This window comes from Schistocerca nitens, chromosome 1, assembly GCF_023898315.1.
Source record: "Schistocerca nitens isolate TAMUIC-IGC-003100 chromosome 1, iqSchNite1.1, whole genome shotgun sequence".
In the NCBI taxonomy this organism is placed as follows: Eukaryota; Metazoa; Arthropoda; class Insecta; order Orthoptera; family Acrididae; genus Schistocerca; species Schistocerca nitens.
Genome location: NC_064614.1, coordinates 363,608,323 through 363,635,427, shown reverse-complemented (window position 1 = coordinate 363,635,427; position 27,105 = coordinate 363,608,323). Strand labels below are relative to the sequence as shown.

The following is a 27,105-nucleotide window of genomic DNA, read 5'->3' as shown; positions in this document are numbered from 1 at the left end:
TCTTATGACAGCAGCATGCTCACTGCATCACGTTGCGGAGTGTCTGATGTGGGATCCAATAAGCCGCGCTGGGCAGGGGTGGGCCCAGATTGCGTCTGGTCCATCTCGTGGATCTGTGGCGCGCTAGCGCTTGCTTACGCATGCGGCAGGCACGGGTGGTCCGTATCGCATTGCCGGCCACTTGATATTCCCGGCAGGCGGCCCATTGTGGTGCGTTACGTCTGCTTGCAGACACGGTGCACGCGCGCGTGAGAAATACGGCCCGCGTCTCCTTGTAACCTGGAAACGCCCCCAGAGCTGGAATGCAGTGCGAACACGCTGCCGCTCTCCGAAATTCCTCGCTGCAGTCCAGTCATGGAAAGTGAAAGAGACAGCCCTCCGTCGAATACTGATACCTAAAATAACGTGGGAAAAATGCCTGGAGAGATTAAAGTTTGCCTTTATATGAGAGCTGCGTCTGCAGAGACATGTCGGCACACACCCCGGAACGTCGTGAAACTACGCACGCGAACAGAATCGTTGGAAAACAATTTTTACCTCGTAAACTTTTTATAGCAGGATGCATAAACACGCAATGGTATATTAATAGGCGTGCCATTTGTCAGTCCCGCGATTTTTAATTTGATGTACTTGTGTATTTATTTACTCGTATAAGGAGAATCATAATTAGTATACACACGTCTCTCAATGGATACCCCATAATAAATTCTTTCGAGGCCTACAGAGTGATTTTGTGATTACGTTACGAACTTTCAGGGGTGATTGAGAAGGGTAAACATATCAATTTGTGGTAACGGACCCTGGTCAGGAAATGATCGAGTTGAAAGTTATAAGAGTAAAACGTTCTGATACGTCTGACAGTGGGTCTCTTCTACTGCAAGCCATTGGTTTTCAATTTAATGAGAAGTGGTAGTATGGATTAAAAAAAGAAAAATGTATCCAGTAAACATGGGGTACAATGATTTTAGTACGATGTATACGTATATAGAACACATTCTATTTCCTCCTCATAAATTATTAATGCGCATAAGTTATTAATTCAAAGTTAAAGAAACAGGACTGTCATTAAGTGGTAGGAATATATTTCTTGCCAAGAATTGAGTATTTAAAGTAATTTTACTTTTCATTGCCTTTTAGCCATGCAAGCTCATTGATAATGCCGTCGAAGTCAAATTCAGCGGCTGTGTCTTATTAAATTTCCAAGATAACTGAACTCGACATTCGGCTTCACTTGTACTCGACAATAAGAAGTTAAAAAAGAAGAACACAAGTTATTCAAAAAGGGGAGCTCTTCATCACCTCTTCATCGACTCTTTTCTACTGCAATTTAAAAGACGCTGTTTCATCAACCAGTTTGGCTGTATCGATATTTCTGATATTTTTGGCACCAAACTCTGCTGCATATTTCTCAGAATGAGGTACAGAGGTCTTATTTAAGACGTTTCCAGCGGTAATTTAAAGTGATATGAAATGGTTTCTTAGTTCACTTATTATTGTATCAAATCCTTCGAAGCATTCTAGCTTAAATAGTTTCACTCCAGCCCTCAGTAGGCGAAATCGGCAAAAACTGGAAGCCTTCGGTCAAATAGCAAGTTTTTGCTTCAACACATGTTCACCAAACTTGGATATTCTAAAATCTTGGCCGTAGGAAATGAGCAGTAAAAACTTCATAGTTGATCATGAGCTGTGCAGTCAGCGCGCTGTTGACACATAAGCCATGTAACGCATGATCGTTGATACTGGTTTCTTCATGATACTGCTTGGTCGGAATAACACTGCAAAAACAGCGTCCAATTGCAGTCTAGGGCCGAGGGAAAGGCTTTATCTCGAAGACAGAAGAGAGGAAAATGTGCTCCCGTACATCTTCCGCTAAACTCTTAAATCATCTATTTTTTGCTTATTTGTAGGTCTTTTTTGCGCCGCTCTGTGCCTATGTCCTCGGCGGAGTCCTATCTCACCATGGACTCGGAACGGTTCTGTGGATGGTGTCTACGAAATCTCACTTAGCTGTACGAGCTGTTGTGGTAAGACTCTTTGGAAAGTCGCGTCTGTTACACCCACAAACTTACCCAGACCTCCACACAGCAAATAGCACGGATTATGAAATTCATGGAGGTGTTACATGCTTTTAAGGAAGAAAACGACTATTTTTTTGTCCGGTAAAAGTATTTTACAATGCAGTAAAGTATATACGTACAGATGAACCTGCCAGACAGGGTAATGAATCTCTGCTCCACCATGGTCAAGTAAGTTGCACCGTCAGTATGAGGCGTCCCTAGTCATAAATGTGTATAACGGGTCTTAGCTCATTCTGTGCGTTGCTGATGACAATAACGTTTCCCCAAAACAACGTATACGGCTGAGCTCCATCTGTCAAACAGTGAAGCCAATGCTCCTATCTTCTACCTCTTACGCTTCTTTCACGCCAATCCCATTTCACTCATTTCGTCACGCCCCTGCTGCTAGCTCTCAAAATCCGAACTTACTTTCCTGTACATTGTATTCATTGCTGTATTTCTCGAGAAAGCATGTAAACTATGTTTTCCTTCCCGCGCTTTGTAATTTCTAAATGTAGTATTATAAATCTGATTTAGCCGCGCGGGATTAGCGGAGCGGTCTGAGGCGCTGCAGTCATGGACTGTGCGGCTAGTCCCGGCGGAGGTTCGAGTCCTCCCTCGGGCATGGATGTCTGTGTTTGTCCTTAGGATAATTTAGGTTAAGTAGTGTGTAAGCTTAAGGACTGATGACCTTAGCAGTTAAGTCCCATAGGATTTCACACACATTTGAACACAAATCTGATTTACCTTACAGCGTGTTTATCGCACTATATGTAAAGTAAAATGTGTAGACTTCCTGGACAAATCCTACAAAGGGCCTGATGGTTCCTATATTACCAGATAAATAGGTAAATCTATACTTATAATAGAAGTGTAAAACTCTAGTGTCTCTCTGTCTATCTGTTTGAATACTCTAATTTTCAAAACTAATGGACGATACCTGAGCATAGCGTATAGGCTCTATTTAATCAAAATCGGATCACGAATAAAAAAGTTGTAGTAAGTGAATGTGTTAACCATACTAAATTATACGTAGGTTGGAACTTAAATAGTGGCAACACTGCTGTGGAGACACTATCCACTGGAATCTACTACTGTCGCTGATAGCACATGTTGTTGACATACCTAGCTTACCTCCGAGCAAATAAACTCGCCCGTCCCACGTCAGTGCGCACAATAGAGGGAAACACAGTCACTTGTGGGCGAGCGGTCTAACGTAACTATGTTTCCGAAACAGGAACAACGCAATTGGAACAAGATTGAATGTGCCACAGGTCGTACAGCACGACAGTGTCATCAAGGACTTCAAAAGGAGTGCGGGGAATCGGCATTGCCGTACAGAACAGTGGCACGTTGGGTAAAAGCATTCAACGAAGGTCGGCAAACTGTGGGAGACATGCATCGGGCAGCTCGTCCTAGCGTCTCTGAAGAAGAAGCGCTTGCTGTTAGCGCGTTAGTGGACAGTGATCGACGCCATACGATTCGTGAGCTCGCCCACGAAACCGGATTAGCACATAAAACTGTGCTTCGCATGCTGAAGGAACGACTGGGCATGCGAAAAATTGCATTACGATGGGTTCGGCATGACTTGACGGAAATGCAGAAATGGATGCGTTACGACGCTGCTCAGACGCACTTGGAGCGCTATGAGCGCGAAGGAGAGGCTTTCTTACGCCGAATCGTCACACTGGATGAGACATGGGCCACATCGTAGAGCCAAAACTGAAACGCCAATCCAACGAATAGTGTAATTATGGGTCGCCGGGAAAATCGGAAGTGCATCAGAGCCGCAGTATGGCGAAAGTTATGGTGATTCTCGTTTATGACTGTGATAGTGCTATCCTAACGCCTTACGTTCTTCCACGGAAGGCCGCGAATGCAAAGTATTACTGTTGGTTTTTGGAGCATCATCTGCGACCAGCTTTGCCAAAGAAGCGGCGACACTTTCCGCGCAACCAACCGATCATTTTGCACGACAACGCGCGGGCGCATACAGCGCAAGCTGTGGCTGCTCTGTTCGGTCGATGGGACTGGTAAGTACTTTACCATCCACCATACTCCCGGACGTAAGTCCTTGTGACTTTGATTTGATTCCGGAGATGAAGGAACCACTTAGTGGCATTCGCTTCAGAACTGTTCCAGAGATTCGACAGGCAGTAGGCCGCTCTATTTGCACCATCAACAGAACAGGCTCTGCTAACGGTATACTACGCCTTCCACGTCGCTGGCAACGCTAGTGACTACTTTGAAGGACAGTAATAGGTGCGAACATGTAACTCTTTGGTATCGGTTGTGAATAAATATTTGCCAGTATTTAAGTTCCAACCCTTGTAAGTGCGAAAGTAACTCTGCCTGGTACATTTTTACTACTTTCCCGCTGAACCGATTTCAATGAAATTTTATGTGGAGGTAGCTTGAACCATGAGAAAGAACACAGACAATTTAGGAAGTGCGTAGTACAAGATACTTACTAATTTGAAGAACATTACACGGATTAGGGGAAAATATTTACTCTCTGAAGAACTAATTACTCTTTGACTTTTGATCTGCATCTACATCTACATCTACATACACATTCCGCCAGCACTGCCCGGTGCACTGTTAAGGGTGTCCTGCACCACTTTTTCTCGTTTTCTTTGCAGTTCCATTCGCAAACGGAACAAGGGGATAACGATTGTCTGTATGTCTCCATACGATCCTAATTTCTCTGTTCTTATCTTCGTGGTCCTCACGCGAAATGTACATTGGCGGCGAAAGTATCGTTCTGCAGTCAACTTCAAATCCCAGTTCTCTAAATTTACTCATACTCTTTTCAGAAAAAAACGTCTTCCTTCCAGGGACTCCATTTTTGAGCTCCCGAAACGTCTCCGTAATACTTGTGTGTTGCTCGGACCCGCCGGCAACAAATCTAGCAGCTCGCCTCTGAATTTTTCGATGTCTTCATGTAATTCGACGTGGTGTGATCCCAAACACTAGATCAGTACTCAAGAGTAGGTCGTAGTACCCTGCTATATGCGATCTCTATACAGATGAGCCACACTTTCCTAAAATTCTCCCAATAAACCGAAGTCGACCGTTCGCCTTCCCTATTACAACCCTTACATGTTCATTCCATTTCATATCGCTTTGCATCGTTACGCGTTGACATTTAATCGACGCGAAATGATAATTAAATCAAGACCCTAAGCTGTCGACAGGTGTTGATATACATCAGTGGGGACAGTGGAAATGCGTGCCCCGACCGGGACTCGAACCTGGGATCTCCTGCTTACATGGTAGATGCTCTATCCATCTGAGCCACCGAGGGCACAGAGGATATTGTGACTGCAGGGATTTATCCCTTGCACGCTCCCCGTGAGACCCACATTCCCAACTTAATGTCCACACACTACATTCGTAATGCCCCTGCCCATTACACTCATTACTCGCGGCAGACAATCTTACCGAGTCCCGTAAGAGTTCGAGCAATGCCTGTGCATCCAGCACAGAAGAAAAAAGTCAATGGCTGGTTAGCGTTAACTATATGGAGATGGTATCTGTTCTTTCACACATCACCATCGTCGTATATTTAATCGACGTGGTTGATTTAAGCAGCACACTATTAATAGTGTAACCCAATGTTCCAGGATTGTTTTTCCTACCCCTCTGTATTAACTTATAATTTATTTACTTTTTTATTTATTTCTTTTACATTTGGAGCCCGCCATAACACCAACTATAAATTTTGTCTAAGTCATCTTGTAGATTTTTACAATCACTCAGCGACGACACCTCCTCTTAGACCACGGCATCATCAGCAAACAGCCGCTGTTTGCTTCTCACCCTGTTAGCCAGACCATTTATATATACAGAAAATAACAGTTGTCCGATCACAATTCCCTGGGGCACTCCTGACGATACCCTTGTCTCTCATGAACAGTCATTGTCGAGGACAACGTACCGCGTTCTAATATTTAACGAAGTCGTCGAGCCTCTTACATATCTAGGAACATTCGTTAAGATTTTTCAGTGGATAATTTCGGCTTTCCTTTTGCTGTCTGCTAATGTCACCCCAGACTGATCAACGAGCGATTGTATAGAAAACCTTGGACCCACTAAGCGAATTTACGTAGGACCAGAATTTTCTCGGGTTCTCGACAAGATCTTTTTTTAACGTATGGCGGTGGTAGTTGTTGCATGCTTCGCGTATAGATTTTTTTTACAGAAGCACGAATCTCTACCGACATCTACGTGGGGCATTTGCGCGTTCTGTTTTGAACCGAGTGTGCAACAACCTTTGATGTCTCAGAATGTTCTGAATTATGTTGTTAAATCACTGTGATTCTCTTCCGTCCTTGTTCCCCTTACTGGACACATACTCACACTTCTTCAGAGCACATTTACAATCCGTTTAAACTTCGCCCATAATTCCTCTACGTCCATCACACTGAGCCAGTTCATTGTCTACGTGGGATGTTAACAACTGCTTATCTGCTCTTTCTAGCAGAAATACTCCCCTAGCCTTCTTGATGGATTTGTTAGTTTTAGCAACTATAGTCGCTATGATGACATCATGGTCACTAATCCCTGTCTCTGTACTGACGCCGTCGATAAGTTTAAGCTTATTTGTAGCTACAATATCCAAAATATTTCCGTTGCGTGCGAGCCGTCGAACTAGCAGCTCAAGACAGTTTTTGGGAAACGTCTTCTAAAGTACTTCGCAAAACTGTCTGTCTGTACCCGCTACCATGAGTCCATAACTTCGCAGTTTATACTCGACAGGTTAAGGTCGCCTCCAACTGTTGTTGCATGATCTGGGTATTTCCGCTTTAGTAGGCGTAGACTATCTTTGAATGACTTTAATACTGTCACAGCGGACTGGGAGGCCCGTAAAAATATAAAACAATTAATATGATATCATCTGGACCTGTTATGTGCCACCAGATATCTTCATGTCACTCTGAAATTCGACACCAATGGAGACAATATTTTTGTCAATTGCAATGAACGCTGCCCCCTCCTCCTATGGTCTTAATCAATCTTTTCGATGTACGTTACATTACTAAATTGTTAAGGCTTTCGTGGCCACTTGTTGACAAACTGCCTATTGGCTTCTGTCTCGGGTTCTTCGGCCGACGCTCATCTAATGATTTTTCTGACGTTTCGCCAGCACGAGTGGCTGGCATTTTCAAAGCTTCACCCTCCACTGCCGGTGGTGAACTGGAGGCGAGCTTTTTTTTTTTTTTTTTTAATACTATTCATTTCCGCTCCTGATGGGAGGCGGATGGGCCGCTGGAGAGCTTGTTGCTCTATTGCGGCCAGAGATGAGGGTATTATAATTTTCTTTTCTTTATTTATTTTGTACTTATTGCTAACGTACATACTAATTACACTTTTCCTAAAATAGTGTTTGGCAATATAGAATTGTTTTGTTAACTTATAGACTAATTACAATTTTTACAATTTTTGAAGCAGTAGAAGTGGAATTAGAGTTAGAAATGGAGCTAGTAATAGAAATGAAAATAAGAACAATAATACAAAAGTACAAAAGTAAGGGCGACAGTGGAGGCGGGTTTATGTGCCGATTTGTTGCTATCGATTAGGTGGGGTTTATGGTGGCGGGCGGTCGGGGTTCAACGCCTGGAGGTGGGGGGGGGGGGGGGTAGGAGTGTCGTTGTTCTGTATGTGTAATTGTCTTGCGTGTTCGTGTTGGTGTATAGTTTCAGGGAAGGTGTGGAGGGTGTTGTTTATGATTGTTCTTGGTGGGTAGGTGTATTTGTATTTGGGTTTGTTTCTGTGTCTTGGTCTGTGGGTGTATATTGTGTGTAGGTCGGGTCGGGAGGTGAGGGTGGTTTTCCCATAGCGGGCTCTCAGGATGGCTAATCTTGTTTGAACGGGGGTGACTTTTGCTTCCTCAAAGACCTCTTGTCTGGGGGTGGAGGGTGGGAGTCGTAGGATGCTGCGAAGTAATCGTCTTTCGGTGCGGAAGATTCTTTCTGCTTGGGTCTTGGAGATGCAGGCGAGAGGCGCTGCCGCGTATTCAAAAAGTGGGCGGATGAACTCGCGGCCGCAGACTATATGTACCTGGCGCGCCAACGCCCGAGGGCTTCTCCGCGGTCATTTCCGGTGCGGTTCTCCTCTTGCTACCTGCGACGGTCGTTCGCTGCAGTACGGGAAGCCAGGATCCGTTTACCTTATGGCTTTCCTCTTTCTTGTTCAAACTGTTCGCGTGTTTTTGTATTTCTGCAGCTTCTCTGAACAAGCGCGTGTGATAGTGCTTCTCTACAGCCAGAACTTCCGTGTCGGCGAATTTTATTACGTGGTCGGTCTCATTCAGTGCGTGCTCTGCCACGGCCGATTTCTCCACCGGCCCCAACCTCCAATGTCGCTTATGCTCTTTGATCCTGGTGTTGATGGATCGTCCAGTCATTCCGACATAAACTTTTCCGCATGTGCATGGTATACGGTATATTCCCGACATTGCAAGTGGGTCTCTTTTCTCCTTCGCCGATCTAAGACACTCTTTGATCTTCCTTGTCGGTTTGAAAATCGTCTTTACGCCGTGTTTGCGCAATATACCGCCGATTCTGTCCGCCACTCTGGCAATGTACGGAAAAAAGGCCGTACCCGACATTTCTTTTTCTGGTTCCTTACTTCACCGAGTGTTTGGCTCTGTTACACTTCTAATATAATTTGTGGAGTACCCATTGTTCCCCAGCACAGTTTCCAGGTGTTGCATTTCTCGTTTGAGGTGTTGCGGCTCACATATTCGTCCTGCTCTCGTTACGAGCGTACTAATCATGCCTCTTTTCTGGCTCGGGTGGTGGTTTGACAGTTTGTGCAGGTGTCGGTCCGTGTGTGTCGGTTTTCGATACACGCTGTGTCCCAGGTTTTCGCCGTCCCTTGTGACCAGCACATCTAGAAATGGCAGTTTCTTGTCCTTTTCTACTTCCATGGTAAATGTTATGTTGGCATGGAGGCTGTTCAAGTGTCTTAGGAAGTTACCGAGCTGTTCTTCACCATGGCTCCACACCACGAAAGTATCATTGACGTATCTGTACCACACCTTAGGTTTGCAAACGGTTTGCCTTTACTCTGAACGCGTCTGATTTCGCTCTCTGCGTTCAGCTGGCGAGTGTTCATCAGAGTAACTTAAACTATCGCCTAGCCAAAAATAACCAAACAAATAAAAATATAAAATACAAAAAATTGTTCTGCACGTGTGCTCTCATCTTGATCTTTAACATATTTTTGAAAATGATTTTATTAGTTAATATTTGCAAAGGAATACGCTCCAAAACAGTGATTACAATGCTCATACAAACTTCAACGAGTTTAATCGATACTTCGAAACTATTTGTTGCATAATGTAGACGCTGTGTAATGTATAGCCACTTATGTAGCCCGTGCGTAGATGTGCGATGCTGTCCGTGCTTCTCAGCACGAAGTGTTCGGCCGGGTGGGGGTGGGGGGGTGGGGGGTGGGGGCAGGACGCTCATCACGAGGTATGGATACCCAAACAGGCAGACTCATGAGGGCAGCTGAAGGAAACAAAAGAAAAATTCGGAGTAGGTATTAAAATCCATGGAGAAGAAATAAAAACTTTGAGGTTCGCCGATGACATTGTAATTCTGACACAGACAGCAAAGGACTTGGAAGAGCAGTTGAACGGAATGGATAGTGTCTTGAAAGGAGGATACAAGATGAACATTAACAAAAGAAAAACGAGGATAATGGAATGTAGTCTAATTAAGTCAGGTGATGCTGAGGGAATTAGATTAGGAAATGAGATACTTAAAGTAGTAAAGGAGTTTTGCTATTTGGGGAGCAAAATAACTGATGATCCTCGAAGTAGAGAGGATATAAAATGTAGACTGTCAATGGCAAGGAAAGCATTTCTGAAGAAGAGAAATTTGTTAACATCGAGTATAGATTTAAGTGTCAGGAAGTCATATCTGAAAGTATTTGTATGGAGTGTATCCACGTATGGAAGTGAAACATCGACGATAAATATTTTGGTCAAGAAGAGAATAGAATCTTTCGAAATGTGGTGCTACAGAAGAATGCTGAAGATTAGATGGGTAGATCACATAACTAATGAGGAAGTGTTGAATAGGATTGAGGAGAAGAGGAGTTTGTGGCACAACTTGACTAGAAGAAGGGATCGGTTGGTAGGACATGTTCTGAGGCATCAAGGGATCACCAGTTTAGTATTGGAGGGCAGTGTGGAGGGTAAAAATCGTAGAGGGAGACCAAGAGACGAATACACGAAGCAGATTCAGAAGGATATAGGTTGCAGTAGGTACTGGGAGATAAAGAAGCTTGCACAGGATAGAGTAGCATCGAGAGCTGCATCAAACCAGTCTCAGGACTGAAGACCATAACAGCAACAACACTAGCTTGCTTACTTACCGCCGCTCATAATAACAAAATTAATGATACGCAAGCACAGCCATAGGTAACAGCTAGGAAATACATAAAATAATATCATAACCCTGCTTAGAGCTATCGTCGGGGTATGTGAGCATAAATTTTCGTTCAGTAGATGTAGATACTCCATTTAATCAATCACATTCCTCTGTCATACACTTCATTTGGCAAACCCTAAAGTATGTACAGAAAAAATTATTTCGCTTCCTATTTTCATCTTACATGGTCATTTGGTCAACGTTAAAGAATTTTTCCAAATTTTTGTTTTTCGAAAATACAAGATCATGTTCATAATGAACATTGCTAGTTTGATGTAGATGTTCTACTCACCCAAATGGCTCTGAGCACTATGGGACTCAACTGCTGAGGTCATTAGTCCCCTAGAACTTAGAACTAGTTAAACCTAACTAACCTAAGGACATCACACACATCCATGCCCGAGGCAGGATTCGAACCTGCGACCGGAGCGGTCTCGCGGTTCCAGACTGCAGCGCCAGAACCGCGCGGCCACTTCGGCCGGCTCTTCTACTCACCCAGAGAAAGGAACACAAAGTAGTATTCCAGCTGTAAGTAGGCTGTTTAGGTTTTTATGTTGGTAACGCCACGTAGCGCTCTGTATGAAAATCACTGGCTGTGCTGTGTGCAGTCTGAGGCTGGTCGGCATTGTTGGAATAGTCGCTATTGTAGCGTTGGGCAGTTGGCTGTTAACAGCGCGTAGCGTTACGCAGTTGGAGGTGAGCCGCCAGCAGTGGTGGATGTGGGGAGAGAAATGGTGGAGTTTTGAGAGCGCATGATCTGGACGTGTGTCCATCAGAGACAGTAAATTTGTAAGACTGGATGTCATGAACTGATATATATATTATGACTTTTGAACACTATTAAGGTAAATACATTGTTTGTTCTTTATCAAAATCTTTCATTTGGTAACTATGCCTATCAGTAGTTAGTGACTTCAGTAGATAGAATCTTTTATTTAGCTGGCAGTATTGGCGCTCGCTGTATTGCAGTAGTTCGAGTAACGAATATTTTTGTGAGGTAAGTGATTCATGAAAGGTATAGGTTATTGTTAGTCAGGGCAATTCTTTTGTAGGGATTTTTGAAAGTCAGATTGCGTTGCGCTAAAAATATTGTGTGTCAGTTTAGGTTGATCAGAATAGATAAAGAGCGAAATGTCTGGGTACGTTCAGTTTTGCTCAGCTGTTTGAAAAGCAAATAATGTAAGAGGTTTATCAGCACAGTCATTCATTAATTTTTCTAAGGGGACGTTTCACAGCATTCTCTCTCATCGTAATACACAATTATTGCTGCTCCAGGCCATTTTTCTTCGCCTGACTCCTAGTCTTAGCTTTTCCGGTATTGGACGTATGAGGCAAAGTATGACGAAAGCTCGCCAGTCGGTATGCAGAGGGTGAAATGAAAACGCATATGAAGTAAAGACACTTCGACTGTCAAAACTCTAACAGTAAATTGTCGAAATATTTACAATAAAATTCCTCAGTTTACTACCCTCCAGGAAAGTTGTCGCACTCCAATTAAATATCACTTAGGGGCGAGTCCAATGTAAATTTTGATAGTTCCCGTGCCCAGCAATAGATGGCAACACTAGTCTCTAAGTTGTTACATTTGAGGGTTATTCCTTTTATCTGCGTATGCCTTCAATTTTTCTCGAAACTGAGAGCTGGCTGAAACTCCGAAATACTTAGTGAGGCATGGAATTTATATCGAAAAGACAGATTACGCACCGTAGGAGCAGGATTGACTAATTTATTTTATTTTATTTTTTTATTTATTTGAATAGTGTGCCCTTCGGCTGGTTTGATGCGGCCTGACACGAATTCCTCCCTTGAGCAAACCTCTTCGTCTCAAAATAGCACTTGTACCCTACGTCCTCATTTATTTGCTGGACGCATTCCAATCAGTCTCTTCTCCGACGGTTTTCACCCTCTACAGCTACGTCTAGTAGTACACAGGTTATTCCCTGATGTCTTAACACATCTCCTATCATCATGTCCCTCCTTCTAGTCACTGTTTCGCATATGTTAAATATGATTCTGTGGAGGTCCACTTCGTTCCTTACCTTATGTCCGCCTAATTTTCAACATCATTCTTCTGCAGCACCACACCTCACATGCTTCGATTCTCTTCGGTTACGGTTTTCGGTACCAGACAATGCTCTCTTCCAGAAGTATATTCTCAGAAATTTCTTCTTCTAATTAGGGCCTATGACTGATGCCAGTAGACTTCTCTTCATCAGGAATGCCCTCTTTGCCTGTGCTACTCTGCTTTTTATGTCATTGCTTCGTCCTTCACTGGTTCTTTTGCTACCAACTCAGTTCTCAATTCTACTGCTTTTCATTACTTTTGTCTTTTCCGATTTATTCTCATTCCATGTTATGTACTCATTCACTTAGACTGTTCGTTCCGTTCAACAGATCCTGCAATTCTTCTTCACTGTCACTGAGGACAGCAATGTCATCAATGAATCTTATCATTGATATTCTTTAATATGTTAATCCCACTCTTCAAACTTTCTTTTGTTTCCGTCATTGCTTCTTATAGATATAGCAAGGGTCTTACACCTTTTTTATACCGAGCACCTCGTACTTGGTCTTCCACTCCTATTGTTCCCTCTTGGTTCTTGCACACATTGTTTATCATTCGCCTTTCTCTAGAGCTTACCCCTATTTTTCTCAGAATCTCGCACGCCTAGCACCATTTTACATTTACATTGTCGAAAGATTTTTATACGTCAACAGATCCTATGAACGTGTCTTGAGTTTTCTTCAGTCGTGCTTCCATTAGCAAACGCTAAGTTAGAACTGCTTTTTTGGCGCCTTTATCTTTCCTACAGCAAAAGGTATTGCCTTCTAACAGACCTTCAGGTTTCTTTTACATTCTTCTGTGTATTATTCTTGTCAGCGCGTTGGATGCATGAGATGTTAAGTTCATTGCGCTGTAGTGTTCGCACTTACCTGTGGTTTTCATCTTCGGTATTGTGTGGATGATGTTTACCCGAAAGTGTGATAGAACGTCGCTAGTCTCATAGGTTCTATGAACCATCTTCAATAGTCGCTTGGTCTCCACTTCCGCCCAATGATCTTAGAAAGTTCTATGGAATATTATATACCCTTCTTCTTATTTTGATCTCAAATCTTCCAGAGGTCTTCTAAATACTGACTCTAATACCATATCCCTATGTCTTCCTTATCGACTCCAGTTTCTTCTTTTACCACGTCATCATACAAGTCCTTCTCTTCATAGATGCCTTTAGTGTACTCTTTCCACATATCTGCTCTCCCCTCTCCGTTTAACAGTGGAATCCTCATTGCACTCTTAACGTTATCACCCTTGCTTTTAATTTTGAATGTTGAGCCATTCCTTCCGACGAACATTTCTTATGCGACTTCTTCACTTCTTTCGTGTAGTCTTTTCACCTTTGCTGTCCTGCGCTTCCTATTTATCTCATTACTAGGGCACCTGTATTGCTATATTGTTAACTTTCAGTGAACGTTTTTGTACTTCCTTCTTTCGTCGAACAATTGAAGTGGCCGGCCGGAGTGGCCGAGCGGTTCTAGGCGCTGCAGTCTGGAACCGCGCTACCGCAACGGTCGTAGGTTCGAATCCTGCCTCGGGCATGGATGTATGTGATGTGCTTAGGTTAGTTAGGTTTAAGTAGTTCTAAGTTCTAGGGGACTGATGACCTCAGAAGTTAAGTCCCATAGTGCTCAGAGCCATTTGAACCAGCCAATTGAAGTGTTTCTTCTGTTATCCAAGGTTCTCTGCATTAACCTTCGTTGTGCCTATGTCGACCAGCCAACAACTGTGTCTATCCTTTTTGAGACGTCCATGACTGTTCAACTGAACTGCCTCCTCTGATATTCCGTATCTCAGTATCAATATTTTTAGCGAACTTAAAACGCGTTAGTTAGGTTTAAGTAGTTCTAAGTTCTAGGGGACTGATGACCTCAGAAGTTAAGTCCCATAGTGCTCAGAGCCATTTGAACCAGCCAATTGAAGTGTTTCTTCTGTTATCCAAGGTTCTCTGCATTAACCTTCGTTGTGCCTATGTCGACCAGCCAACAACTGTGTCTATCCTTTTTGAGACGTCCATGACTGTTCAACTGAACTGCCTCCTCTGATATTCCGTATCTCAGTATCAATATTTTTAGCGAACTTAAAACGCGTCACTTTATTCCTCAGTAATTCAGTATCCCATTTCGTTTCGCAATGATTCTCCCAGATGGTTTGCTTAAACGTCAGTCGATTCTTCGTCATTACTAAATTGTGATATGAGTCTGATATCTTTTCTTGGATACGCCTCAAAATCTAATACCAGATTTCGGAAAATCTGTCTGATCACGATGTAATCAACGTGGAATCTTTCCGTGTCTCGCAAGTATACCCTCTCCTCTTGTGATTCTTGAAGAGAATATTCGCTATAACTATCTGATTTTTTTGCAGAATTTAATCTTTCTCCTCTCTCACTCCTACAGCTTAGATCGCGTTCCAATTCCCTACGATTCATAGATTTTCATCTCCCTTTACAGACTAAACTATCTGTTCAATAGCCTTGGATACTTACTGTGTCTCTTCATCATCTGCTCGCGACGTCTGCATGTACTACATACCATTCTCCGACTCGGAGAATGTTATTCCCTTGTTGGCCATTACACCTTTTTCTAATGGTCACTTCGTCCTTGGTAGTCCTTTTGCGGAAATCCGAATGTGGAACTAGTCCAGAATCTTTTACCAATGGAAAAATGACACAATTTCAGTTACAGCCTGCTCATCCTGTGGATACACATCATGTACCATTAATGCAGTGGCTTCCATTGGCTTCTGCAACCTCATGCCGTTAATTATTGCTGATTCTTCCGCGTGTTTGGAACAGTTTTCACCAAATGACAAGAGTGTGCCCTGAACTTCAGTCCGCCGCGCCGCCCTCTTTGACAACGCCTTTGCCAGAACGAAGGTTACTTCCTATTCCGGAAGTCTTCGGCCGCCATTACTGACGATTTTTATTGAAAATTTTAGGCTGTGACGGGGGTCGAACACTGGGCCAATGCCATTTGATTAATAGTCGAAGACGTTACCGAGAGACCACAGGTTCATTTCCCTCAGCAGCCCTCTGACTGGTTTGTTGCAGCCCATCGCGAATTCCTCTCCTGTGCCAAACTTTTCATCTAAGAATAGCAATTTCAACCAACTTCCTAAATTATTTCCTATATGTGTTCCAATCTGTGTCTTCCTCCGCCGTTTTTACCCTCTACAGCTCTCTCTAATAGGTTGGAAATTTTCTCTGATGACTTAACACATGTACTGTCATCCTATCGCTTCTTCTGGAGTATTTTCCACATATTCGTTTGTTCGGCAGTTCTGCGGAGAACCTTCTCATTTTTTACCTTATCGGTCCACCAAATTTTCAACATCAAATGCTTCCACAGTCTCCTGTTCCAGTTTTCTCACAGACCATGATTCGCTAACATACAATGCTGTCTTCTAAACGTACATTCTAACAGATTTCTTCCTCAAATTAAGACCTATCTTTGATACTGGCAGACTTCTCTTGGACAGAAATGCCCTTTTTGTCTGTGCTAGTCTGTTTTTTATATCGTTCTTGCCCCATCCATCATGGGTTATTTTGCTGCCTAGGTAGCAGAATTTCTTGTCTTCATCTACTTCGTGATCACTAATGTTACGTTTCTTGCTGTTTTCATTTCTGCTGCTTTTCATTACATTCATTTTTCTTCTACTTACTCTCAATTTATATTCTGTATTTATTGGACCGTTCATTCCATTGAACAGATCCTGTAATTCCTCTTCAATTTCACTGAGGATAGGAACTTTCCTTATCTCCGTCATTTCTTCACTGATGTATAGATTGAACAATAGGGGCGAAAACCTATTTCCTTTTCTTACACCCTTTTTAATCCCATCACTTCACAGTTGGTCTCTACTCTTATTGCTCCATTTTGGTTCTTGTACGCACTGTATATCACTCGACTTTCCCTATAGCTCATCCCTATATTTCTCAGAATTTCGAACATCTAGCACCATTTTACACCGTGGAAAGCTTTTTCCTGATCGACTGATCTTTTGAACGTATCTTGATTTTTGTCTTGCATCCATTGTCAAACACACAGTCAGACTGCATATCTGGTGGCTTTACTTTCCCTAAAGCCAAACTGATCGCCACCTATCACGTCATCAGCTTTCTTTTCCATTTTTCTGTATGTTATTATACTCAGAAACTTGGATGAATGAGCTGTTAAGCTTTTCGGCTCTTGAGATCTTCGGAACTGTGTGGATGATGTTTTCCGAAAGTCTGATAGTATGTCTCCAGTCTTATACACTCTGCACAACAACATTAATTGTCGTTTCATTGCCTCTTCCCTCAACGATTTTTCAATTCTGATGGAATTTTATCTATCCTTTCAGCTTTATTTGCTTAAGTCTTGCTCTTTTAATTTCTGATTTTAACACTGTATCCCCTATTTCTTCCCTATCGGCTCTTGCTTTTTCTCCCATAATGTGATCAAACAAGTCCTCCGCATCATAGAGGCCTTCACTGTACTCCTTCCACCTACTCGCTCTCTACTCCGCATTTAACAATGGAATTTCCATTGCACCCTTAATGTTACCGCCCTTGCTTTTAATTTCGCCGAATGTTGTTTTAACTTTTCTGTGTGCTAGAGTAAGTCCTTCCCACAATCATTTCTTTTTCAGTTTCTTCACATTTTTCATGCAACCATTTCGTCTTAGCGTCCCTGCGATTCTCCTTTATTTCACTCCTAGGTATTTCTGTATTCCTGAACTGCCCTGAACATTTTTGTACCTCCTTCTTTCATGTATCAACTGAAGTATTTCTCCTCTTATCCATGGTTCCTTCGCTGTTACCTTCCTAGTACCTGTGCTTTGTTTTACAATTTCTGTAATTGCCCCTTTTAGAGATGTACATTTATCTTCAACTGAACTGCCTACTGAGCTATTCCTTACTGCGGTATCTATAGCCTCAGAGAATATCAAATATATCTCTTTATTCCTTAGTGCTTCCGTACCCATTTCTTATGTGTGTCCTGCATGACAACCGCTATTATTGCTATCACCTGCAATTGAGCGCATGGATTATCAGCAGCGGATTTCCCACTACGAGAAGGATATTGTCGACGGTTTTTGCACCAGACCATCACAATTATGGGATTTGTGTCATTAGTCCCCCTTACTGACGAAGCAACTTTTTCTAGAACTGGCAACATCAGTCTGCATAGTCATCATCTGTCGGCTAAAGACAATCCTCGAAGAAAGGTTGAGGCGTCTCGTCATCATCGGTCCAGCATCAACGTGTGGGCAGGGATTCTTGGCGATCACATACTTGAACATGTTATTATTTCACAACGCCTCGATGGATAACCGCCCCTGGACTTCCTGCAGAATACGCTGATAGGGCTCCTTTAGAATGTGCCTTTGGCAATACGACAGGTTATGTGGTTTCTGCATAGCAGAGACAACCCCACTTCCGCTTTACAGTTTGCCGACACGTCAACAACATCTTCCCTGGACGTTGGATACGATGGTTCAAATGGCTCTGAGCACTATGGGACTTAACATCTATGGTCATCAGTCCCCTAGAACTTAGAACTACTTAAACCGAACTAACCTAAGGACGTCACACAACACCCAGTCATCACGAGGCAGAGAAAATCCCTGACCCCGCCGGGAATCGAACCCGGGAACCCGGGCGCAGGAAGCGAGAACGCTACCGCACGACCACGAGCTGCGGACCGTTGGATACGATGGGGAGGCTCTGTAGCATAGCCTGCTAGATCACCGGACTTACACTCCCTGGATTTTTACCTCTGGGGGCATCTGAAAAGCGTTGTGCATGCTGAACCAGTTCCTGATGTGCAGACCCTTCAACAGCGTGATCATTCTATGAGGAGAGAGGGTGGAACGTGCGAAACAGTGCGGAAATCCATGATGCGACATCCTATGGAGGCCAGTTTGAACATCTGGTGTGACGTACGTTCGATGCAGCTCTTTAACGTGTTCTGGGGCGATTTGTTGCCCTTGCACGCACAATGTCCATTTCCGTACATATGTTCGCCTGTCTTTCTTCTTCCATTTCTAGTCTCGAATCCATACTTGCAGTTCGTCGATCTTATTAATGTTCACACTGTATATGCACGGTTAAACTATGATCGATGTATCACAGGACATTGTATCACAGGACGTATCCGCACAATGCACCCAATGAAGAAGAAAAACGAAAACCTGAAAAATAAGTTATGGCCATCCGAGGAAATCAGTACTGAAAATTGAAATTCATAGCCAATAGACATTTTATGTAAGATGAGAGAAGTTGGAGCTCTTACAGAGATATCTAGGGAGTCGTTTCTTCTTCCCTCGCTATACCTGTGCATGCCTTAAGTTATCCTCCACTGCTGACTTGATGGTTGTGTACGCTTTCTAAAATATTCAGGGAGAGCGCATAATCACGTGGCCAACTTACAAGCACACAGTGACCTAGACTTCAGCTCCTAAGAGTCTCATGCTGACAAGCAAATCACGTAATCTGGCGTGTTTATAGTTAAAAAACATCCAAAAATGAATCGAAACGATTTCTGAACGCGTTATGTAAGTGGTAAATATATTCATTATAGATTAGGTCGGACATGGCAGCTAATTTTGGGTATTCTTTACAACACTGTATTGACATTAGCATAGAGTTGTGCAGCTGTGACACACTTCCAAACTATATGTTATTAGCAGCTATATTAGAGCAGCGCCTTCACAGAAATCAAAAACATCACGTACGAGACCATCAAGTTACACGACTTTTTTATCGATAGTGTCAATAAATATTTAATTTTTTAGGTCCTATGACTGGAAGTGACGTCATGATCCCGTGATCAACTTGTAATACACACGCGTGCTTTTTAAGCTAGAAATATAATTGGATGAATTAGTCTCCATATCATCCTTAAACTTACTGAACTTTGCTCTGCCAATGGATCTTTCGTCCAACATAGTATAAGAATCACGGCATCCTTCACATCCTCTCTTGAGAATAATTACATTCATGATAGGTAAATGGTTATCTTTTGTACACTCTAGACCAAAGAACCTGGAGATTCGACTCAGGTCCCGAAAAATGGTATGCTAGTGATAGGTAAATACACACTGGCCATTTACGTTAATGTGGCCACCTGTCAAAAACCTGAACAACCACCATCTGCAGCACGGACTGCTTCAAGACGTGCAGGAAGAGACTCAGTGCGGTTCTGGAAGGTACAAAGAGATATGTCAATCCATGACGACTGCAGTGCTGCGACCAGCTGTCCTAGATTTCTTGGTTGAGTATCCATGGCGTGAAGGACCTGATCAAGCTGGTCCCACAGATTCTCGATTGGGTTTAAGTAGGGGGAGCTTGGTGGTTAGACGAGTACAGTCGACTCAACCTGGTGCTCTTCGAACCACACACATCTACATCTACAAGTACATGATTACTTTGCAGTTCACAATTAAGAGCCCGGCAGAGGTTCGTCGAACCACTTTCACACAATTTCTTCCATTCCACTCTCGAACAGCGCGAGGAAAACCAAACACTGAAATCTTTCTGTGCGAGCCCTGTTTCCTCTTATTTACACTGATGATCATTTCTCACTATGTAGGTGGGCGCCTACAAAATACCTTCACATTCTGAGGTGAAAGGTGGTGACTGAAATTTCATGAGAAGGTCCTGCCGTAGCGAAAAACGCCCTTGTTTTAATGATGTTGCCCTTCTTTGAACCTTATCCTTGTCCTCCGTCAAACCTATCTGAAGCGGATCCCACATCGGACAGTAATACTCCAGAAGAGGACGGAGAAGCGTAGTGAAGCCGGTCTCTTTAGTACCCTGCTGCATTTTCTAAGTATCTGGTTTGCTTTCCCCACAACATTCTCTATTCATCATTCCAATTTCTGTTATTCGTAATTGTAATCTCTGCGTATTTAGCTGAGTTTACAGACTTCACATTTGTGTGATTTATCGTGTAACAGAAATTTAGCAGATTCTTTTTATTGCTCATGTAAATGACCTCCCATTTTTCGTGATTTGCAGTCGATTGTCATTTTTTGCACCATACATATATCTTGTCTAAATCGTTTTGTAATTCGTTTCGATCGTCTGATGACATTAGATGATGATAAATGACAGCATAATCTGCAAACAATCTAAGAGAACTGCTCTGATTGCGAGCCGCCGTGGCCGAGCGGTTCTAGGCGCTTCAGTCTGGAACCGCGCGACCGCTACGGTTGCTGGTTCGAATCCTGCCTCGGGCATGGATGTGTGTGATGTCCTTAGGTTAGTTAGGTTTAAGTAGTTCTAAGTTTTAGTGGACTGATGACCTTAGAAGTTAAGTCCCATAGTGCTCAGAGCCATTTGAACCATTTTTTGAAGCGCACTGTTGGCTGCAGTTTGTCTATTTCTTGCTTATCTTCTTACTTGTGTTCGTTGACAATGCTTGTTTATCGAATTATGGCTGTAGCCATTGGCTAGAAACGCTGTGCGCAGCCTTTTAAGCTCATTTGTGATGTTTTGAGCATCACTTAGGCGCTGCGCACGGATTGCCAAAGAACGGATGACAGAGTTCTTCTGCGCTGGGTGGTGGTAACCTATTAAAGTTCCCTCTCCTTCTTCCTTAAGTGAGCTCAGCTAAATACGCAGAGATTACAATTACGAATAACATAAATTGGAATGATGAATAGAGAATGTTGTGGGGAAAGCAAACCAGATACTTAGAAAATGCAGCAGGGTACTAAAGAGACCGGCTTCACTACGCTTCTCCGTCCTCTTCTGGAGTATTACTGTCCGATGTGGGATCCGCTTCAGATAGGTTTGACGGAGGACAAGGATAAGGTTCAAAGAAGGGCAACATCATTAAAACAAGGGCGTTTTTCGCTACGGCAGGACCTTCTCATGAAATTTCAGTCACCACCTTTCACCTCAGAATGTGAAGGTATTTTGTAGGCGCCCACCTACATAGTGAGAAATGATCATCAGTGTAAATAAGAGGAAACAGGGCTCGCACAGAAAGATTTCAGTGTTTGGTTTTCCTCGCGCTGTTCGAGAGTGGAATGGAAGAAATTGTGTGAAAGTGGTTCGACGAACTACCTTTTTAAAATTATGAACAGTAACAACAAAATATAAAGGACATTGCGTAGCTAGAACGCACCATTAGACCAAGAAGAAAGCCGCTGCGAACGTGGCCGAAACGTTGGTTTTTCTCCATCAGCAGCATTTTTTTACATTATGACGCGGTGTCATACTCAGAAAACTTTTATGTCGACCTTTCCGTCAGTTATTACGTACAGTGGCCTTTCTGACAGGAAATCACGAATCCAGTCACACAACTGAGACAACACTGCATAGGCACAGAGTTTAATTAGAAGTCGCTTGTGAGGAACGGTGTCAAAAGCCTTCTGGAAATCTAAAAATATGGAAACATTTTGATCTTCCATGTCGATATCTCACTTTACTTTGTGAAAATAAAAAGTTAGTTGTGTTTCACAAGAATGATATTTCCTGAATCCGTGTTGGCCATCTGTCAATAAATTGTTTTCTTCGAGGTGATTCATAATGTTCGAGCACAGTATTATGTCCCAAAATCCTCCTGCAATTAGTGATATCGGTCTGTGATTCAGTGGATTACTCCTTCTTCCTTTTTTGGGTATTGGTGTGACTTGTGCATCTTTACAGTCTCTGAATACGGATCATTCTACGAACGAGCTGCTGTATATGTCTGCTAAGTAAGGAGCATTCTCTGAAAAGAACCTGCCTGGTAGACAATCTGGACCGGAAGCCTCGCCTCTCGTAAGTGTTTTAAGCTGCTTCGCTACACAAAGAATAGCTACTTCTAAGTTACTCATGTTGGCAGTTGTTCTTGATCGGAATCCTGGAATATTTACTCCGTCTCCTTTTGTGAAAGAATTTCGGAAAACCGTGTTTAGTAACTCTGCTGTAATGGCGCTGTCATAAATAACACCAGCGTTATTATCACGCAGTGAAAGAATTGATTGCGTCTTGCTACTGGCCTGCTTTACATACAACCAGGATCCCTTAGGGTTCTCTACCAGATTTCTAGACAGAATTTCATTGTGGAAACTGTAAAAAGCATCTCGCATTGAAGTTCGCATTAAATTTCGAGGTTCCATAAAACACCGCCAATCTTGAGGGGTTTGCGTTCTTTTAAATTTGGAATGCTTTTTTCGTTGTTTCTACGTAGAGTTATGACTTGTTTTGTGTACCATGGGGTATAATTACCATATCTTATTAATTTATTTGGTATATATCTCTCAACTGCAACCGATACTATTTTTTTGAATTTGGACCATATCTGGTCTGCGCGTCCATTGTCAGATGAGAAGGGTTGGAGGCTGTCTCTTAGGAAGGTGTCAAGCGAATTTTTATCTGCTTTTTCATGTAGATGTATTTTGTGTTTATTTTTGGTGTGTTTGAATTTACGGTATTCAGTGTAACTATAACTACTTCGTGGCTACTAATACGTGTATCTGTCATGAAACTCCTTATTTGGTCAGGATTATTTGTTGATAAGAGGTTAAATACGTTTTAGCAACCACTTAAATTTCGAGTGGGCTCCTGAATTAGTTGTTAAAATAATTTTCTGAGAAACCATGCAATACGATTTAGGACAATGTTTTACGCCTACTACCGACTTTAAACATGGATTTTCTCTAACATATAGACGGTAGACTGAAGTCACCACCAACCATAATTGTATGAGTGGGATACCTATTTGAAATGACGTTCAAATGTTCTTCGAACTGTTCAGAGACTGTCTCTTCTGATTAGGGGGGTCGGTAAAAGGAAACAATTTATTCCAATTACAGTGTATGATCTCTACTAACACTAATTCAGAGGAACTATCTACTTCACTTTCAATGCACGATAAACTACTTCTGACACCAATAAACACTGCATCACGAACTGTAATTAATCTATCCTTTCTGAGCACGGTTAAGCCCTTTGCAAATTTTCGACTGAGCTTATTTCAGACTTTAGTCAGCTTTTCTTACCTATAACGATTTGAGATTCGATGCAATTTAAATACATACCTAGGAATTTTCATTTAATGACGACTTAAATTGAGACAATCACTAGATAATATTGTGGGGAAGGCAAACCTTTTGCTGGCAGAACACTTAGAAGATGCAAAAGGTCTACTAAAGAGACCGCCTACACTATGCTTGTCCGTCCTCTGGTAGAGTATTGGTGTGCCGTATGAAGTCCTTACCAGGTTGGATTGACGGATGTCTTTGAAAAAGTCCAAAACAGGGCAGCTCGTTTTATATCTTCGCGAAACAGGGGAGAGAGTGTCACGGATATGATACGCGATTTGGGGAGGCAGTCATTAAATCAAAGACGTTTTTGGCTGCGGCTAGAGCTTTACATCACATTTTAATCTCCAACTTTCTCCTCCGAATGCGAAAATATTTTGTTGACACCCACCTGCATAGGGATACATTGTCATTGAAATAAAATAAGAGAAATCGTAGGTCACTCCCGAAAACCTGAATGTTCGTTTTTCCCATGCAGTGTGAGAGAGTGCCACGATAGAGAAATAGGGTGATAGTGGTTCGATGAACCTCTTCCAGGCAACTTAGGTGTGAATTGCAGAGTAGCCATATAGATAAAGATGCAGATTAAGATTATCATGATGTGTCACGAATACTGTGCGAGTAAAAATAACATTGCATTAGGCATATATAACCCGGCTTTTCTGTACTTCAAATCGTTTGAAAACGAGATTTTTTGCAAGTGTAATGAGTTCTATATTTATCAACTCATCTTCAAAATAACAGAATGATCGGCGTATCACGATTGTCAATTTCATTAAAGTTAAATCTCATAGAATGCGTGCTGTTGACGTATGGAAGGTTCTCCGTAGATCCATATTTCGCAGGACCAGAAAAAACTAGTTCATACGAGAAAAATCAGCGGTGTCAACACACAAAGGGGAAAGTTGTGCACCCACGGCCTCAGAAAGAAGGTCACTGAACTGCAATAACATGTCTCTAGGTAACAGCGGGCGTGTCGGTGGATGAAACACGGACATGCTAACACGAACGTGCGTGTTTTAAAAACATTCCAGCTAGAGTGCGAAGTTTCCAGAACTCAAGAAAGCAGTAAGAGAAAGTAGAACCTACAAGACATCTAGCGAATACAAACTAATGTCTGTTGGTGTACTATTAATTAAAGACCACCACAAGTCTGAGCTGTTGTACGGTAGCCATTGCAGTATAGGAGTCAGAAGGCGTGCCCAGATGCATCAGAGTTCAACAGCAAAGCCTCAGTGACACAGTTCTGAATGCCATGCAGCAGTAAGCAATTTGTCAAAAATATTGTATTCCGTTTATGGGAGCAACTGAGTTAGATGCGTGTTGAGTAATAGAAATGTTGGATGTTTATCTGTCATGTAGTACAAGAACAAGAGCAGTCTGTATTTGTCTCTATTAGTCGGCTGACATACGTGTTTCTGTAAAGAATTAGAACATGGGGTGGCGTAGTGTAAGTTTGTTACTTTGATTTGCTATGTAAGCGTTACTGCTAGCCAATAAAAGCGGGTTAAACGCTGTGAGCTGTCTGGGGAAGTTAATCTTGCATTACTAAGCTACTGTTTCATCAGGTATCTAGTCTAGGTTTACCAAATTCCCAAACAACCGGTAATATATATATAAAAGAGAATTTAAATAAAAAGAAAGAAATCAGTTTATATTTGGAAATTTATTTTAAGATTGATCATTGAAATTTCAGCATATAACACTTGATTCCTAACTAAACTGGTGCCTTATTTAGGATTGTGAAAATGTGAGATTGCAATCTTACGGAACACATCAAATATGGAGCCAAGATTGGGAGACTGCATACAACACTGCATTCATAAAACAACACACAAAGAACGTTGAAACGCATGCAAGAGAAAGTTAACCACTACAAACAGATTCTAATTTTTACCCAAAGAAATTACGTTCGTAGCACAATCCTGTCCGTCATGTAATTACCACACACTGGTATACTAAATTCATATTAACTCTTTGTGAAATCTTCGCGAAAAGAATAGCTGAGGGCTACTTTGATGATTACACCACATGCTTCACGTGGTCAACTTGGTTTACACAAAGCGTATAACTCCACAATAATTTTGATAATTAAAATAAATTAGATCAAAAGCAATTTCCAAAAGAAAAACCTCGAACTGGTTATTAACGTCTTACTGTTAACCTGACGGGTCAAACAGTTATATAAGCACGTGGTACTGGTCTCGCAAAGTACATCCCACGTGGGTTGAACATAAAGAAAAGTTGCTATATTGAAAATATTGTCAAGACGAGACGTTATAATCACACAAGCATTCGCATTTAAGATTGATCTTAGTTAGAGTTACTGATCAACACGTGGTTCCACTTTACTCACAAAGTAGTGACAAAGCAACTACCGGAAAATAATCTGAACTTCACACGAGAATTGCACTGCGCTGCAATTTATGATAACATTAGATATTTTAGAGCTAAACCTGAAATAAAGGTGATTAAATTTTCAGTTAGGCTGAACTTAAGAAATCCATTGTCCTACAGACTTAGCAGACACGCGCTTAGCCGGAGATCTTACCACTTCAGACACTCGCCACGGACCAACTGACCTGCGCTACTACCGAGCGTGCTTCCTGAGGGTGGCTCACAAATACAAACGGAAGTGGCCAGAGGGGCAGCTTCCTATACCAACATGACAACGGACGGACAGGACCATACTAAGGATAGAAACCTCTTTGCTTTTAGAAAGCGTAGCTACCTGTTCCGACGTTGGTCCTACTGTTCTCTAGCAGACAGCCTTGTCTGCTACCCTCAAGCATGCAACTAGAAATACATTTGCTCATTCATCCTCTCACACAGAAGGGAAGGGGGATGACAGTATCTTATCATATACAGTATATAAAAGAAAGCGGATGTAGGTTCCGTATGAGACTGTGTGACATGAATTACATATAAACTGTGTTTTAAAGTGTAGTAGTGTAACAGATCGTTCTTGTTTATGTGTAAAAGTAACACGTTCCACTACTCAGTCTCCTCCCAGATAGTCAGAAACGCCACAGTAAATTTAGAAAAGGAATTTATGCCGTAAATGACAACAGATTTAAGAAATTAAACATGAAAGGAATCCAACAGAGACCTTTCATAACCCCAACGCTCCAGGAAAAGACTGTGCAGGGAATTTTCTGGCCATGCTAGGACATTCCCAAGCAGGCTTCTCACACCCTACGTAAACCAAAAGTGTAAAGAAAAGGCAAAAGGTCTCCAGCTACTTGCTAAAATACAATAATTTCAACAAATCTTTAAAATCTACTAATTTCAAACAGAAAAAAAGAACACAATCTGTGACACCTATTTAAAAGATAGTGTAGACCTAATTCGGTCAGCAAGTAAAAACAATGGTTCCTGTGTCATTAATATGAAAACAATTTCTGGTTGTTACCCTTATGGAGTTCACCAGTATTTGCTCATTGCAAGAGCCAACTGATCACAGGAAAATTTATGACTGTTTATTAACAAGCAAAATTTATGAAAATAGCAAAGGTGCCACAGC

General features: G+C 42.2%; 1 protein-coding gene across 1 annotated transcript in view; it reads right to left on the bottom strand.

Annotated features, from left to right (window-relative positions):
* Positions 1–215: 215 nt before the first annotated feature.
* The window catches only part of LOC126248136 (calponin homology domain-containing protein DDB_G0272472-like), a 42,258-nt gene continuing 15,368 nt past the window's right edge, over positions 216–27,105 (bottom strand). The window contains exon 3 of the mRNA XM_049948878.1: positions 216–395. Within this exon, the coding sequence (XP_049804835.1) occupies positions 216–395 (180 nt within the window). The remainder of the gene's footprint in view (positions 396–27,105) is intronic.